Source organism: Lepisma saccharinum, chromosome 14 (genome assembly GCF_977018435.1).
Source record: "Lepisma saccharinum chromosome 14, izLepSacc3.1, whole genome shotgun sequence".
Classification (NCBI taxonomy): domain Eukaryota; kingdom Metazoa; phylum Arthropoda; class Insecta; order Zygentoma; family Lepismatidae; genus Lepisma; species Lepisma saccharinum.
This window is the reverse complement of record NC_139242.1, coordinates 16,239,231-16,257,495: the sequence shown is the minus strand read 5'-3', so window position 1 is coordinate 16,257,495 and position 18,265 is coordinate 16,239,231. Positions and strand designations below refer to the sequence as shown.

General features: G+C 37.7%; 1 protein-coding gene across 2 annotated transcripts in view; it reads right to left on the bottom strand.

The window, feature by feature from the left end:
• The window catches only part of LOC145998700 (serine/threonine-protein phosphatase 6 regulatory ankyrin repeat subunit A-like), an 86,327-nt gene that overhangs the window by 59,141 nt on the left and 8,921 nt on the right, over positions 1-18,265 (bottom strand). For both annotated transcript variants that reach the window (XM_083135182.1, XM_083135183.1), the window contains exons 3-4: positions 9,392-9,592; positions 3,451-3,603 (exon numbers count right to left, since the gene is read on the bottom strand). In XM_083135182.1, the coding sequence (XP_082991308.1) occupies positions 3,451-3,603; positions 9,392-9,592 (354 nt within the window). The remainder of the gene's footprint in view (positions 1-3,450; positions 3,604-9,391; positions 9,593-18,265) is intronic.

Genomic DNA, 18,265 nt, shown 5'->3' with positions numbered 1-18,265 from the left:
TGATATGAAAGTTTTATGCTGTGGGTGACAAGAGGCAGAGGCATAACCATAACAGTACTGGACAAAATATAGAGGGATAAATTCAACACAGTTGGAACTGCTCCTTTTGAGCTGCAAAAATAAATAAATAAATAAATAATACCATTATCTTGCAGCACACAAAAAAATTGAAAATGTTCCATGATAAATTACTCAAATTTAGCTGGAAATACTTATGTTTACATTTTAACAGCATGGGTTTCTTATTCTCAAATTAGTGATCATCAAGGAATCATTAGTGCAACACATTTAAACATGCAATTAATAACTAGGGCTGCATACATTTGTATTGTATTTGTGGTGAATAAAAGATCCAAGATTTCGGTACTAAAACTACGCACATTTCGGAATCAAAAGCAGTATATAAAATGGCATTTCAGTGTAAAACTACACTAATTACACAAAATAAGCATTTCCCTTTAATAGCACATTTATGTAGTATTACATTTATCCCTGTATTAAGGAGTCCATTTCGCTTCTCAAATATTAATCAGAATTAATCAATTTTCCGTGCATTACAGGATAATTCAGACTTCAGGAAGTGACCCGCCTGTACATGAATTTTCATGAATAAGAGTTTATTTCACATTTTGCAGTTCATTTCACAACAGTTGTGAAACATGTGACAACACATGCTAGGAAAATGCACCTTACACCTTTCAAAAATATGAAAAATAAAGATCACAATGTGTTATTTCACATTCTGTGCTTCCATCAAAAACGAAATATGCATGCCTGCCTCTATTAACAACAATTAGCTCTTTTTCATCACAATTACAAGGTGTTTATTAATCTCTAAATATCCTGTAAATTATAAGAAATGCATAATTTTCACTAAATGTTGAGTGGGAATAGGAAATGTCATAATTAAAGTATATTATTTTTAATATTCCTATCATGCTTCACATAATTCTTTGTAATATAATTAAGCCTTGTTTCCATATTAAAAGAACTAAATTAGTTTAGTTCTTCGTCTGAGGAAGACCCTGATACAGGGTTGAAATTTTACCTGTCAAGTGTTTTTTTATCTTAATAAACTGCCGTGGTCAGCAACTTAGTGTTTATAATTCTTTGATAATTTTAATGTGTAAGGCCTGCTTTAGACGAAAGTATTTTTGTTAGCATTTTTCTTAAAATTTATGCCATGACCAAAATGCTACCATGTATCGTGAAAAAATTGGCATATTTCATGGCATTTCTCAAGGATAGGATTGGTCCTATTTCCGTAGCATTTTTCGTGACATAACCAATCAGAAGTTACCTCTAGGTCATGAGTGTAGATGTAATGGCAACCGCGTTAGATGTAAACAATGTATCACTTCACATTTTTAAAACTATAACTATTCAACCGAGAGGAATAATGCTTTGTATTAAATGGTTTTTAGGTACAAAAGAATGGCGCTGCTTAAATACAAACTTTACAGTGTTTACTATACACATATGGAAGAGTATTTTAGTTTCTTCAATTATAAACACCATGCACAGATGGTGTAACTTGATGTGCATTTTGTGTTGTATGTATTATACATTGTAATCGCAAAAGCTAATCGTCCCATGTTCCATCGAATGTTTCCGTGTAAAGTATTATATCTGCTATAAAATTTTTGGAAGCATTTACGTAGCATTTATGCTAGCAAAAATGTTAATGGAAATTCTTTTGTTTAAAGCCGGCCTAACTCTGGTAGACTGAGGTGGTGTAATTGAAAAGGAATAACTTTTAGCTGTTGCTCATGATCCAGTATCGATTCTGGCTATCAGCTCAATCCTAATAAAATGGTATTTACATTTGAAACAAATATTTGTAACTTTGCCTCAAGAAAGATTCATCGTGGCAACAAGCACAGCTAGAAGTAAAATAATTCACTGTTAAATATTTAGATGTTTGATGAAGAGGTTGTCTAGGATAGTTCTAGAAAGATTACAAGGGTTTTTGAGAGCTAATGCCACTCTCATCTTCATCATGTCACCTGGCTGATGATATCCCAAACAAATCTCTTCAAAGTCTGCCACAAGAAAATATTCCTATAGCTCGACCACAAGGAAAAAAAACCTTCCGTCCAAAGCGCTCGCGCAACTTCCCTGCCGTTATCGGTGTTCGGGGCAGTGTTGCCAGGTCAGATTTGAAAAATTCGGGAGATTGTTCCTTGGGAAACCAGAAGATCTGCTACAAAATCCGATGATCTAATAGTAGCGGATGAACGACGTTCTTGGGGGCGGAGGGACGGCATAGTCGTGCACACTGGGGGGGGGGGGGGGGGGGAGGGGAGTGGCGCACATTGTTTACGGTGTAAACGTCACAGATACTTTTGTAACAATGGTGATAAACCCAGCATCCTGTGTTTGGCGAAAATATACCGAAGATCTCCATTTCTGGAGTGGACATGTTTCAAACAAAAGAAAGTAAACCGCCCGAGGGAACAGACCAACATCTTTCATCTCTTCCGCATTTTCCGGTTAGAGGGTGCGTGGAAGACACCCTCAAATTTGCCCTTTCTCAGCACCGACACAAGGGGTTTGCGATGCCTCTATCATCGCGAGGATTTTTTATAACAGGAAATGGTAGAAAGTTGTGTTCACAGATGAAGCTAACGTGCCGCCTTTCGTTGTCGGCGATTTTCACAATCTTTCAAGTCGAATGCTAACAATAACAAATCAATTTGTCTTCTGCTGGTGTTCGGTGTACAGCTATCGATAGGGGTGGGCCCGCCTCCTGCACCATAATGAAAAAATGCATTACGTATGTGAAATATATTTGGTGAATTAGACAGCATGTCTTCCTCAATAATTCAAGATAGCAACGCTTGTGCTAGGGTGCCACCCATCCTCCCCATCTGCTAGAAATACACACACACCCACAAACACATACATGTATAACATAATTTGCCCACGCTACGAAGTCAGTGTTTCTACCTCGTAAAGCAAGGACGTTTAACTGTGTTTGTGTCACATCATCCATTTCATCAGTTTTTCATTCATCAATATTGTCGTACTTACCCGTAGAGGCTCAAAAGCGACGTAAAATAACTAAAATAGAAATAGAGTTTAGGGTGGGATAAAATACAGCCATCTAAAAATAGTAATGTAGTAAAAGTAATAAAATAATGTCCTAGCACTGAGTAGCGTTTGACAATTTCACAGTTCAAACAGCACTTTTCACGGCTGAGTGGAGTTCCACTCCACATCTCCCCTCCATGTTTAAGATGAGCAGAAAACGTGTTTTTAAGCTGGCCTTTGGAGGTTCCATAGCATTAGTTTATTAAGGAATTCTCCAGAGAAATCAATAGGCCTGGCAACGCTGATGTGAGCCAGCGCGAATGTTGCTTCCCCCTGCCCTTTCTTGCACCCGCCGGCACGATGTGCTTCTGCGCAGGTTTTTTTGCTTGTGGTTCCACTATATCATATTGTACTTACCTCTTTGTCCTTAACGTTGACATCGGCTCCGTGAATTATCAATAATTTCACTACATCTTCATAACCCATGTACGATGCCCAGTGTATTGCCCTCCGGTCCTTCTTGTCAAATGCATTCACCATGGCACCATGAAGCAGCAGGACTTCTGTCATCTAAGGAGAAAAATAATTTCATTGTTATTACAACAGTATCTAAGTAACATTGGACACGACATGAATCAATCCTGTATGTCAGTGGTTCCCAAAGTGTGCACCATGACACCCTGGGGAGTCATGGCTGGCTTACAGGGGCACCGTGAAATGTTCCAATATTTTCACTGAAATGACACTTACTTGTTAGTCTACACACGGTTTTAGAATCGGACCATCGCATCAATACAAATATATGCTTATTTAGTACTTTTTACATATTATAAAATGTCTCTGAATTTGAAATAGTGTGTTTATTTCTTAATGCAAGCAACCTAACTGGACATTGCAAGTGTTAGATGGGCCTACATTCTGACTTGTGCTCCATGGAAAAATCTTGAAACACTAAGGGTGCTGTGAAACAAAAAAGTTTGTAGACCCCTGCTGTATGTAATAATCCACCCATATGTGAATTAGTTCATGCGTTCAACTTCAGCACTGTCAAGTGAAATCTATAAAGCACACCACAGATTTATGAAAGAGCCAGCCATTATGGCGAAGTGGTTAGTGCATCGCACTATGATGACTCTGGTCCTGGTTTCGAATCCCAGCCTGTGGATGGATATGTGTGTGTCCATTCATCAATTTCATCATATCATCACTCATCCCAATCTTCGCAAATTAACCAAAAGTGGCGTAAAAACGAAGTAAAATAAGCCAATCAATTAATGAATAATTTGATTGATTTACTTTATTTTACGCAGCTTTTCTTCCACTTTTGGCTAATCATGAAGATGAGGATGAATGGTGATTAAATGAGATCAGGGTAGCTACGATTTTCTGATTATGAAATTCCCTGACATTTCCAGGTTTTCCAGTCCAAAAATGAAATTTTTCCAGACATGTTTATCATCATGATTTTTGCTTTTGCTTTTGCTTTTGAACCTTGTTTTTTTAATTACAAATATTTTGTGTAAATATATAGATCCGTTAATTATTATTAGGGCTCGGATAATTATGTATTTTGCATATGCAAATGCATATTTAAGGATTTTCAACTAAAAATGCATATTTCATATGCAGATGCATATTTGTATGAAAATAAGTTGATGTTGTGCATATTTTTGTACCCACAACCAACACCGATCATATACTGTATTTATTTTTCTTTTCCTCGCTTCTCTTCTCTTTTCTTTATCTTTTCTCTGTCTTTCTTCTTTCCTGGATTGTATTCAATGTGGTAAGTACGTCATTCTCATCTCAACAATCGACTAAGCTGGCAATGCTTGTAGGTTAATTCCTGCGAGCGAAACCCAATATGTTTAGCTACCATTGTGTGGTGGCTTTCACACAGCTCTTCTCTCCCTCCGTTAAACCTGTACCATGCGATAAGTTTTCTATTTTTGTACAATTCATGTTCTAGTGTAAGAAGACAATGCCTAAGGAAAAGAAATGTTTGAGTGTCGTCTTGGAGTCGTACATGAAACTGGACAAGGACTTCAACACAGATGGAAAAGTGTTGATCTGCAAAGTTTGTGAGCGTGCTGTGTCATGTGAAAGAAAATTTCAAGTGCACCAACACATGCAAACAGGGAAACACGTGAAAATGAAATCTCTCAGGAGCTCAGGTAAACAACAGACACTTTTAAACTTACAGTCACACCCGGGTCCAGCCCAGTCTGAATTCAGTGCAGATTTGTGTAAAGCTCTCGTCTCAGCAAATATTTCCTTGCACAAGCTTCAAAACAAAGACCTTGTTGGTTTTCTAGAGAAGTATACGCATGCATCATCATGTACCTGATGAATCGACCATTAGAAAAAGCTATGTTCAGGAACTGTATCAGGGAACTTTAAGTAAAATGAGGCAAAAAGTGGGCCAAAATAAGATGTGGGTATCACTTGACGAAACAACTGACGTAAATCAAAGGTGTGTTGTAAATTTCGTGTTCGGTGTATCGTGAGTCGAAGAAGAAAAGTCAAAATCTTATTTGCTGACAATTGAAGAACTTGAAAAGGTGAACCATAACACAATAGCAGCTTTCTTCAATAATTCTCTACAGTTATTGTGGCCAGACAGTGTAGGGTCATATTACGCCCGAGTGCTAGTTGCTTGTACCGACGCAGCTCCATATATGTGTGAAGCAATGGCCGGTCTTAAAATATTGTATCTGAAGCTTATTCATGTTACATGTCTTGCACATGTACTGATCGTGTGTCTGAATTAGTTTGAGCAGACTTTCATAACGTCAATGAACTAATTTCAAATATGAAAAAGGTGTTTCTCAAAGCACCTAGCTGTGTAAGTTTTTCCAGGAAGTAGCGGTTGACGTGCCACTTCCACCATCTCTTGTGGTTACTAGATGGGACATGTGGATTGAGGCTGCTGCATATTACGCCGACAATTTTGAAATGGTAAAACACGATGTTGACAGACTTGATGCCCATGAAGCAATGTGCATCGGTGAGGCCCAGCGAATGCTTTCCACAGAGAGAATTTGTAAGGATCTTGTCTATATCCGTACTAATTTCTCTTGCCTGAAAGATTCCATTCGTCGATTAGAAAACAAAGGGTTACAACTTCACACAAGCATCAAAATTATGGAAGACGTTAAAGAGGTCCTTGCCCAGGTTGAAGATCCTGTGTATGTACAGAAATTGGATGCAGTATTGAAAAAGAACAGTGGGTATGCAACAATGGTGAAAGTTTGCAAAATTCTGCATACAAATGGACAACATGTGTTTTCTGAATACAAGACTATTCTAGCTGAAAACAGGAGTAGTTTCAAGTTCGAAAATTTGAGATATGTTATCAAAAGCAATATTGATCTGTAATGTATTGTGTTTCATTTAACGCAGAACCATATTAATTGAAAAAAAAATCTGTAGCGAATGAGTATTCACAATGCACATTCATTGCCTGGCATGTAATCTTTCTAAGTTTGTAATATACAGCATTTATAAATTAAACTGGTTTTTAAAGTGCATATTTTACACTTTCCAGTGCATATTTTGCATTTTTAGTGCATAATAATCCGAGCCCTCATTATTATGAATATTCACTTTCACAACTTTTTTTTTTAACAAATTTCATTCTACACGCACAAAAACACGTGAAAATTTGAAAAATAAAATGTAAAATTACAATCGGCACCAAATGTATTGGGTGCTACAATCACGTGCATCTAGACTTCAGGCTAAGGTAACAGAGGTACATTATTTCACCATATCAGATCTCCACAATCTAAAAACAACAGAAAAAGTTCATAGACAACTTAATCTTCATAAACCATACACAATTTTTCATTTTCTAGTGAATTTATAATGTAGCGTTCTTGCTTACATTTATAAGTACATAGCATTCGAAAGATTTTTTGTTGCATATATAGGAATTCTATAGGAAATGCCAACAAGACTAAGATCTATAAAATAATAAGACGATAACCTCATCTTTTCCGATAATTATGATCATATTGTCAATGTACTTTAGTTATCAATCCGATATCTGGTCTGCAAGTTTTACTTTGATATTCTTTCTAAAATCTAGTATTATAAAAGTCAAAATTTACAAAACTACATTCCAATGCCAAGGGTCATGATCGCATCAGTCTAAAAATGTTGAGAGACTGCATTCCACATTGCCTAAAGAGTTTAACTCACATCATTAACTGCTCTCTAACTCAAGGGGTATTTCCCGAAGATTGGAAAAAGGCTGTAGTGACACCCATACCGAAAACCGTTGTTTCCCTTGATGTTCAAGATCTCAGACCAATTAGCGTACTGCTAATTGTTTTAGAGTCCTCCTCCGTAGTCGAGCGGGTTAAGGCGTTCACTCGTCTTGAGATCGTTCGCTGCGGGACGGCGTAGGTTCGAATCTGGCTCTGGCCAGAATTTATTTGGCCTACGTATAGGGCCGGTGGCAACCCACCATCGTGAGGAAATTGGGGAGCTCCGAGTGAGTGAGCGTAATCCGGTCGAGAAGACCTACTATAACGGCTGGGGATTCCTTCGGGCTGACCCCCCGACTATTCCAATACTGGTTGAAGATCTCCACGCTTAGAGGTGAAGAAGGAAAGCGTGGGAGGGAGATCGGCAGTCGGTAGGTATGTGTAGGTATGCCTAGGCCCTTCATGGGCTGTTGCGCAACGGGATAATTGTTTTAGAACACATAGTAAAAGAACAATTAGTAGACCATCTGATGTTGCATGATCACTATTCTCCATATCAATCAGGCTTCACGAAACAGCACAGCATGGCAACTACTTTAGTTAGCGTTGTTGATGACATAGCCAAGAGGATGGATAATGGTAAAATTTCGTTCCTGGTTACACCAAGGCATTTGACTCCATAAAACCACAGCCTCTTGGCAGAGAAATTGAAATCTATCGGCATAAAAAATAAAGAATTGTTATGGTTTCGGTCTTATTTAACGAACAGGCAACAATGTATAAAATTAGTACACGAGAATAAGTCGTGCATGTCTAGATGGCTTGATAACAAACAAGGAGTACCACAAGGAAGTATTCTAGGACCTATCCTATTTTCCCTATACATCGAAGATTTTAATGAAGCACTAAATTACTGAAAATACCATCAGTATGAGGATGACACACAAATATATATACAAACACTGCAATAGCCCTAGAAGAATTGCAACAGGACCTCAATTCAATATCTAAATGGTCTGAATGTAATGCACTCAAGTTGAATTCATCTAAGTCTTACATTTTTAACTCTAGGCACAACGAGTAACCTCAAAAAGTTAGAACTATTAACTACACTGAATAATTCTAAAATACGGAAAGTAGAAACAGCACGTTGGACGATAATCTACATTGGGGTTCTCATGTCATGCACATAATTAAAAACTCGATAGCCAAACTGAAATAACTTTTTCCATTCAAACATATGCTGAGAAAAGAAATGAAAACTCACCTAGTCAACACACTTGTAATGCCAAAAATTGATTATGCTTCCCCCCCGTATTTATAAACATCAACAGTGCCCTAAATTACAAGCTACAAAAACCTCAAAACAGTTGCATAAGATTTATACTGAATGTCAAAAGAAGATAACATATTTCTCCATACTTACAGGAACCTAATTGGGTAAACATTAAAAATAGAACATTTTTGGCATTGTCGTTATTGTACAGGATCCTGAACAATAAGGAACCAAAATATTTATATGATCAAATTGGCCCGTACAGGAAGAAGGGAAAACAAATTAACCTTCGTCAAAAAACACAATTCACGATTCCCACACACAGAACAATACACTATGGTAATTCATTCACATTGGAACACTAGTAATACAAATCATCTTAAATATTATCCTACTTTGTAGCAAAACTATGGAAGTTCTTTAAATCGATGATCCACAGGCAATATTTGTACTAGGGATGGTAACAAAATTCAGATAACAGATATCCATATTTCAAATTACACCGATATCCGTTCCAGATGCAACAAATAATCCAGATATTTGAATAGAAGAGATTTGTGGAAAATACAGACAGTGAAATATGAAAATTTTGAATGAAAAAATATGTGGATAGCCCATAAAATGGATAAATGATAAAACTGTTAATTCTAAAATTGGATATCTGGATAATTTGGCAAATTCAGATATCCAGATATCAGAATATCCAATATCCAGATTTGGCTCCTCCACCTAGAATCAGTAATACCAGTGTCAAGGTTTAAATGACAAGGAAGCTTGTGTTTTGCATATTTTCTGAACGTACAAGTATCTTGGCACCACAGTTAGATATCCATTAAAAGAAAATATATTACAATCCAATATATAACATTACCTCCAACTGTCCATTCAATGCTGCATGATGAAGACTAATTCGTCCCGCACGATCCGTTATGTTGATATTTGGTAATAATGGGATTAAATAATCTGCACAGCTCACTGAGTTATTAGCCGCTGCAACATGTAGTGGTGTTTGCCACTGCCGGTCTCTTGCACTTATATCTGCATTGTTCTGCAACAACAACTTGACTGTCTCCTAAAAATAAGTAAAAAGAAAAATACAACAAAACCACAGTACAACATTCACAATTATGTAATTTTGATTTTTGTTATTTAGCATCCCTTTCCTGACACTTTTGGCTACTCACGGCGATGAGGATGAGTGATGATATGATGAAATGGATTGATTGGGCTTATTTTACTTCACTTTTCTGCCACTTTTGGCTAATCGTGAAGATGAGGTTAAGTGATGATATGGTGAAGGGTCAACTCGCGAAGAACACTCATGCCCAGGATGGAATTCGAACCCAGATCCTCGTGAAGTAAGACTTGAAGCTTTCCTGGGGATGAATGTCGAAACAATTCTCTCGGGCTAATGAGCAGGTGAGTTGTGGACATGATTCCAAGCTTTCAAGAGCTAACATCACACTCAGCTTCAGGGTAGAAGTGCAGTTCTGAGCGTCAACCCAGTGTATATACGTTCGTGGAGGGTGGAACCTGGTGAAGATGGCGGACCAATCAGGTGGCGTGTCTGCTGAATGCACACTTCTGGTTAAATAACGCTTACCAAGCTGGGTCCAGTTTGAACCCCATGTTGCGATTATCATTTTCTTCATGAACAGCTATTGCTTCCTTAATGATGCGGTCCCAGTAGTTTGAAGTTTTGGTTATGATTTCTGTGTTGCTGAAATCTGGTCTGTGTCCCTCGTTGATTGAATGTTCTGCTAGTCCCGACTTTCCAGGATGGAAATACTTGATGTAGCTTTGATAGTCTTTAGAACAGCGCTTTTATAAAAGCAAGCATATTTTTTTTCCAAATTTTCAGCACACGTTACAATTATTCAGGGTGGCTACTCTAGGACCATGATAAAATTCAAGTATAATTACCGGATTTCATGGCAAACTTTCCAAAAATTCAAGCAGATGTATTTTCCACCTCTCAACATCCACACACAAATATCTTCATAATATAAACAGTATACGTACTACTACTACCAATAGTGTTAATAATAATATTATTATTAATAATTTGTTTTATTTTACTTCGCTTCTTGTGGAACGTTTGGCTAATTTGCGAAAATTGGGGGATGAGTGATATGATGAAATTGATGCATGGACAGTCACAAACATCCATGCCCAAGCCAGTTCGAACCTGCCAGAACCAACCCGTTGTTGTTGTTGTAGTAGTAATAGTAGTAGTAGAAGGAGGATTCAAGTTGAATTCACGCATAATTCCCGGAGCCAATAATTCACCATTATTCCCGGTGAGTAGCCACCCTGTTATTGTATTATTGTAATGTATTATTGACCTGTATTATTGTATCCTTCTTATTGTATTACAAAGTGCTAAAAACCTTTAGAAAAGAAGGCATCATTTTATTCTTGCAATTATGTTTGTAACTGTTCATGAGAAAACTCATGATAATCCAAAAGGAGTTGCTTTTTATTGTATTATTGTATAAAATTGTGTTATTCTTAAATTGTATTTTAGCTTTGTTTTTGTTCAGTAACAAATGGCTACAGAATTTTACCAAAAATAGCATATTTTTCAGTACATATTTCATTCTATTCTTGCAGTTATTGTATTTTTAACTGTGCCCAAAATAACTCTGGTTAATCCAGAAGAAGTTTTTTCTGCTGCTATAATTCTCTAAATTTTGCTCTAAATGCAAATTAGAATTGGTCATGAAAGGACACATATATGATAGATTTAAAATATGAAATAAAAAATATGACTTTTTCAGAAAGTTTTTCTGCATAAAAGTTGACCGCTAAGTGGTTAACCAGATTTCCTGGAATCAAAGTTGTTTTGCTTTTGAGAAAAGTAAACCCTAAAATAAAATTCTAAGAAATGGTCCTCCTTCGTGAAAACATACAACATATACCGCGTGAGGCACCTAAAAGTACCACCTGAAATAGCGAAGAAACCAGAAACAGTAGCGATGTGAGGTTTGCGGGAAACAATAATATCAAATGGGGCTCGTAAATCGGAGGTATGGGGTGGGACGAAAAATATCGATAAAATGGGGCATCTGGAGCAAAGTCATATTTTTTTTAAATGGAACGATATACAATAACATGCATAATATAAAAGAGCACACGCAGAGAAACACAACGCCGTTGGTCTCATGCATTTACTGCACATAGGAACGAAGATATGGCCATGTGAAAATATGTAAACAAACTAACAAGTGGCCCACTTGACCGTCAGTACCACGGCATGTAAGACTTCTCAGGTGCCTGACAGAACTGCCTTTACGCAGAGCAAGTTTTGATAGCAGGTTCACGAGATCGTGTTAGTTCATAGCAAGCAGTCGTAGTGGTAAGAGCGAAGATTATGGTGTTCACAAACATAGAAAAAGCGGACATGATCCTGATTTATGGGGAATGCCGAAAGAATGCCTCAGAAGCCTACCGTGTGTATGCAGAGATATATCCGGACAGACGACAGCCATCTCGACGTCTGTTTGGTAAGTTATTTATTAAATTAAGAGACACCGGAAGTGTAACACCACGAGCACGTGTGCGGAACAAGCCAACTACAGGTGAGGCAGGTGCAACAACTGTTCTCGCCGCTGTTGCTGTGAATCCGCACGTTAGCTCCCGTGAAATTGCCAGGGATGCTGGGATGAGTCAGCGAAGTGTATTGCGCATGCTGCACACACACAAGTTTCACCCATATCATATCTCCCTCCATCAGGAACTTCACGGGAATGATTTTGTGGACCACGTTCGGTTTTGCACATGGATGTTACGACACGACACACCCGATTTGTCACGTATCCTCTTCACTGACGAGGCAACTTTTACCAATCATGGAAATGTCAACCTAAGGAACATGCACTATTGGTCGGTGACTAATCCACATTGGCTTCGCCAAGTGGAACGCCAGCGCCCATGGAGTGTGAACGTGTGGTGTGGTATAGTGGGTGAACATCTCATTGGCCCTTTTTTTTAAACAAGGGACATTGAATGCTGACCGATACATACAGTTTTTACAACATGAACTTCCTGTACTATTGGAGGACATACCACTTCAGACAAGGAGGGACATGTGGTACCAACATGACGGGTGCCCAGCTCACAGTGCAAGACACGCTACAGCATGTGTGGAAAATACATTTCCAAATTGTTGGATTGGACGTAAAGGGCCTGTCAAATGGCCGGCTCGTTCCCCAGATTTGACACCGTTAGACTTTTTCCTATGGAGAAAGCTGAAGGACATTGTCTACCGGGATGTGCCAACAACTCCAGAGGATATGCAACAACGCATTACTGCGGCCTGTAGGGACATTCCCTATGAGACGCTACATTCTGTGCAACGATCTTTGCGTGGGCGCCTCGTTGCCTGTATCGCAGCTGACGGCCACCACTATGAACACACACTTTGACAGGTTTTCACTTCTTACGCAGTGGTTCTTCGACATACTGTCATGGTCATTTTCATTATGCTGTAACACTGTCAAATACATGGTGCTGACGATGTCTACTGTATTTTTTCTTCCTTTAACACGTTCTGTCTTCATCTTGTCCAATGGCTTCCGACATCTCATACTTGTACATGCCGTGGTACTGACGGTCAAGTGGGCCACTTGTTAGTTTGTTTACATATTTTCACATGGCCATATCTTCGTTCCTATGTGCAGTAGATGCATGAGACCAACGGCGTTGTGTTTCTCTGTGTGTGCTCTTTTATATTATGCATGTTATTGTATATCGTTCCATTTAAAAAAATATGACTTTGATCCAGATGCCCCATTTGTTGATATTTTTCGTCCCACCCCATACCTCCGATTTACGAGCCCCATTTGATATTATTGTTTCCCGCAAACCTCACATCGCTACTGTTTCTGGTTTCTTCGCTATTTCAGGTGGTACTTTTAGGTGCCTCACGCGGTGTATATATAATAAGTAAAATGAACACACTTTGTTGAACCTTTTTACCCCTTTTTGTTGCTTCAGCACCTTTTCTCTTCCTTTTATTTCAGATTTTGTTAAAAAATTGGACAGAAACATAAATGATTTTCACTCATCTTGAGCAGCTACATAATATCCTATAATTAGTCTCATTTTGTAGAGCAAAACGAGAGCTATGAAATGGTATTCGTTCCCAAGATAATTTAGAAAAGATAATGTGGAAGCTTTTCCAACTTCGACTGAACTCCCTTTCCGTGTGCTCACAAGATATGCTCCATTGGTTTCAGTTGATGTTGAGCGGAGTTTCTGCACATTCTGTATTAGGATCTCCTGAGCTCCAAGCATCAGTGACTTACATTCGAAAACATAGAAAGGTTGAGGTAATCCAGTATAACAAGCTAGTTGAAACACAGTAAATGCTAAGTTTACTTCCTAAATATTGGTTACTTTATGCAATTATAACTAATTATGTTATTTGCTACAGTGTTGAACCTTTTTTTTTTCCTCTCCCTACCATACTTTTGCACCTTAAAATCACTTCCGTAATAATGACATGCTAAATAAACACTTAATACTAGAATGTTCTGTAATCTGTCTAAACAATCGCAAAATGGGATTATACAAGGTGGCAACAAAGTAAGGGGGCACCTTTTGTTAGCTTTTCATTGCATCTACAGATATCACTTTGGCAGTTACACGGAGATATCTAATTAACTCTGATAAACTTAAGTAAGTTTATCAGAGTTAATTACTGTAGCTTTTGTTTGATTTGTGCTAGTATGTTTCTTTCCATTTTATCTTTCTTTACTGATAAAAAAATAATAACCCATGGCTCAACAGCCCTCGAAAGGACCTGGGCCTATTTCCCTGCTGCCAGTCTCCCTCCTACAATCCTACCTAAAGTCGTTTTCACGTTCAGAAGACACAACGGTGCTTATGGAGAAACCACACAGTGTTGCCAATACAGCGCTAGCTCATGTCGCCGGGAAATGATGAGCTTCCTTCACAATGAAGGTGTTACATATTTTGTATATATAATGATAATTATATGTAATTATTAATATTAATATTATACTGTGAATGTTACAGTTCACAAGTAAGGGGAATCTGGCACATGGGTTAGATTCAAGTTGCAACCCAAACAAACAAATGAGTCATGGCCCACTTGAACTGATTAGACGTCAATTACTCAAGCAAGGCATGTCATATTTCTATCTTGAAGCCCCATATCTTGTCACGTGTTGGAAAGCCTTTCAAGAGTTAATATGGTGTCTATGAATTTATGTGTATGTGGGAAACTGAAAGGTGATCTTCATTTCAGTATTAATGTCGACAGTAATGTAAACGACAGCACTAATGTTGCTCACAACAGCCGCATTGGAAATAATTGTCAATTATTAAATTTAAGTCATTGCAATTCCCCTCGAGACAGTGCGTGCTGCGATCGATGACTGGCCTCAAGACTTCTGGCCTGTGTGAAGGCCAGAGGTGGCATTTTGAACAGTGATGGTGCTCTGTGTTGGCAAGACCTGTACCTTTGTAACATCCAAATATTAATACATTAGCTTGCTCACTGTGCCTGTAGTTCATTATTAACTTTCTAACAGAATTTATAATATGACTAGGTAGATATATACCTGTTCCTAATTGTTATCGTTTCTATATTTCATCCTGTGGTGACTACAAATGCTTGTGAAAGTGGACTCATTCTCACACCAAAGAGAAGGGCACCCAGCGAAAGCAATGAACACTGTACTTTAGATGAGGACACCCTACATCTGATGTTGCACAGTACAAGAGTTTGAAATAAAAAAAAAGTATATTATGGGTGACAAGTTGCAGGATGTTGAGTTGTGCATATATATATTTATGATTATAAGATGTTAACTTATAAAAAGGGAGAGGGGTAAATGATTAGCCATGCATTACTTTTACCAAGGGTTTTTTGTTCCACCAATAGATGCACTGTGAAGAGTAAGGGACATACCTTCAAGGAAATCTCAGCAAGAAAATAATTTTGATTGGCCATGGAACATGCACAATAAGTTGGCTTTCTTAGTCCTGCCAGGAAGAGTTATAGCAAGCAGAGAAAGGGAAAGGGAGTAGTGGTTATTATTGCAATGGTGTATAGTGGTCTTAAGTTTCTAATAGTGTAATAGTTGAGCACAGGGCTGCTTGATCTGGTTAGGTTGAGACCTATTACCATACTTAATTAAAATAATGGGCATTTTTTTGCTATATAAACTATATAGACAGGGAATAGTCACCACTCTCTCTTCTTTATCAAGATAGTTTACAATACAGGGTTTTCCAAAATGCCTTCCTACCTTTAAATTCAGTATAACTTTATAACGAATGGAGATATTTCAGTGAAATAAAGTTTGTACTTTACATGCTATTGAAATTGATTATCGAAAAGCGACCTCTAGGTCACAAATGCAGGTGTAATGGCGGCCGCGTGAGATGTAAACAATGCTTCACATTTTTAAAAGACTATAACTATTCAACTGAGAGGAAAAATGTTTCGTATTAAATGGTTTTAGTAAAACAATGGTGCTGATTCAATACATACTTTATAGCATTTACTGTACACGTATGGAAGAATATTTTAGTTTTCTTCAATTGTAAAAACCGTGCACTCACCATAGATATGTAACTCGATGTGCCTTTTTTTGCTGTATATATTATACATTGTAATCGCAAAAACTAACCGAAATGTTCCATCAAATGCTTTAGTTTTCATAAAAAGTACAAACTATCTGCTATAAGATTTCTTGGAGCATTTACTTCTTTAGTTTTCATAAAAAGTACAAACTATCTGCTATAAGATTTCTTGAAGCATTTACTTATCATTTATGCTTGCAAAAATGTTAAAGGAGAAATGCTTCTGTCTAAAGCAGACTCGAGAAAATACATCAACATCACACTTCTTTCGAGTTTTTTTCTAATATGTCCTACTTCTTCCTTTGGAAATAAAAAAATATATTTCTGTTACGGCTAATCGCTAGTCTATTTATTTCTTCCCATGCCATACACACTGCCATGTTTTGAGAACTGGTCAAAGTTTCTTTGATCGTGAACATGAGCAATTTCAGACCATTCAAGATTTCCAATAGGAATGCTGTTCAACGACTTTCAATTACGTTCAATTCAACGACTTGTACATGATTAATTTGATCGTGTACAAGGTGCTTTAGTCTAGGAGCTAGGAGAGTTCTGTTGGAATTTTGAGAACCAGAATTTCTGTTTGTATGAACTCTACTATATGCAGTCACATCTGACTTGTGGTCATTTTGCAGAAATTTCCACCATCTTATTTTTTCCCTTTGAATTTTTAAAGAAGAAACCAACCCAGCACACACAAGGTGATAATAAAGGATAGAGAAATAAGTGCACTTGCACACATACCGTTCTTTTGTCAGGGTAGTTTTCCGCGACAGCACCAATCCACACAGCATGTTTTTCACACGCACCGACACAACCGGGGTTCTCGCCACGTCCTTGGAGGGAAGGCACGAAGGCCTAATTGCTCCTGCCCTGCGTTGCTAACCTCCCGATAAGAAATTCTGTTTAATCTGTGAAATTATGCTAAATGCTGATGAATTGTGCTAGGATCTAAATAATAATAACAATGAATTATTATTAATGATAATTAGTAACAGCAATTTATTATTATGATTATTTCTAGGATGATTATAATTTTAACTTATGCATCTATTTTTCAAGACGAGTTCAAAATTGAAGCTAAAGAGTTTGAGATTATTAATTTGTTAACTACAAAGCGGAACATTTGTTTTATTTGTGCCCAACAACTTTCTACCGATCCTTACCATGAAATGTTCCTCGCGAGGTAAAGGGGAGAATAAAGAAAAGATGAAGAGGAGAGGGTGTGGTTGGAAAGGCATGTCCCTGAACCGGAAATAAGACTTGGATGTCATTTTATTTTTAATTTCTCAATATATCGTTCTTTGAAGCAAATTTCTCCCTCCCAGAGGAGCAAGTTTGCAAATTATGTTAGATTTTCCCATTATGCAATCACAGACTGCTAGGTGTGAACGAAACTCTCATTGTGCTAGGTTTAGCATAATTATGTTAGGATTGGCCTCTCTGCCCTGCTTCAAAACAACTTCCAGCTACTTTTTATGGCTTGGGTCTGTGTCCTCTTCTTCATATCCCGACCCTCAATATGTCAAGGGGAGCTCCGGATGGGCTACGTGCACACCGGCCCCATTTAGCCCCGTTGTTCTTGGTGCACTCGATATCGAGGTAGGGGTTGCAGTCAATGTTATCTGTGTGTGTGCAAACGTGCTAACTCAAGAGTAGTGTTTGGCAATATATATCGTCCAGATGATACATCGCGATATTGAAATAATGATATATCGTTATGATATTTTGGTGATATATATCATCTAGTCGATATATCATCACGATATTTTGGTGATACATATCGTGTCATCGATATATTGTCATGTTATTTTGGTGATATATATAATGTTGTCGATATATTGTCACGATATTTTGGTGATATATATTGTGTTGGCAATATATCCTCATGATATTTTGGTGATATATATTGTGTCAGCGATAAATATTGTCACGACATTTGGCAAACATATATTGTAGTAAGACTTGAAGCTTTCTTGGCGACCACCTCCGAAGATCAGAAGCCTACTACACAACCCTAAGGACGAGTCGAGTAAGGACTCAAAACACCGGGAGTCTACCATATTACGTGCAAATGCAGGAAAGCATACATTGGGCAGATGGATAGGACAATAGAACAGCGCTGTAA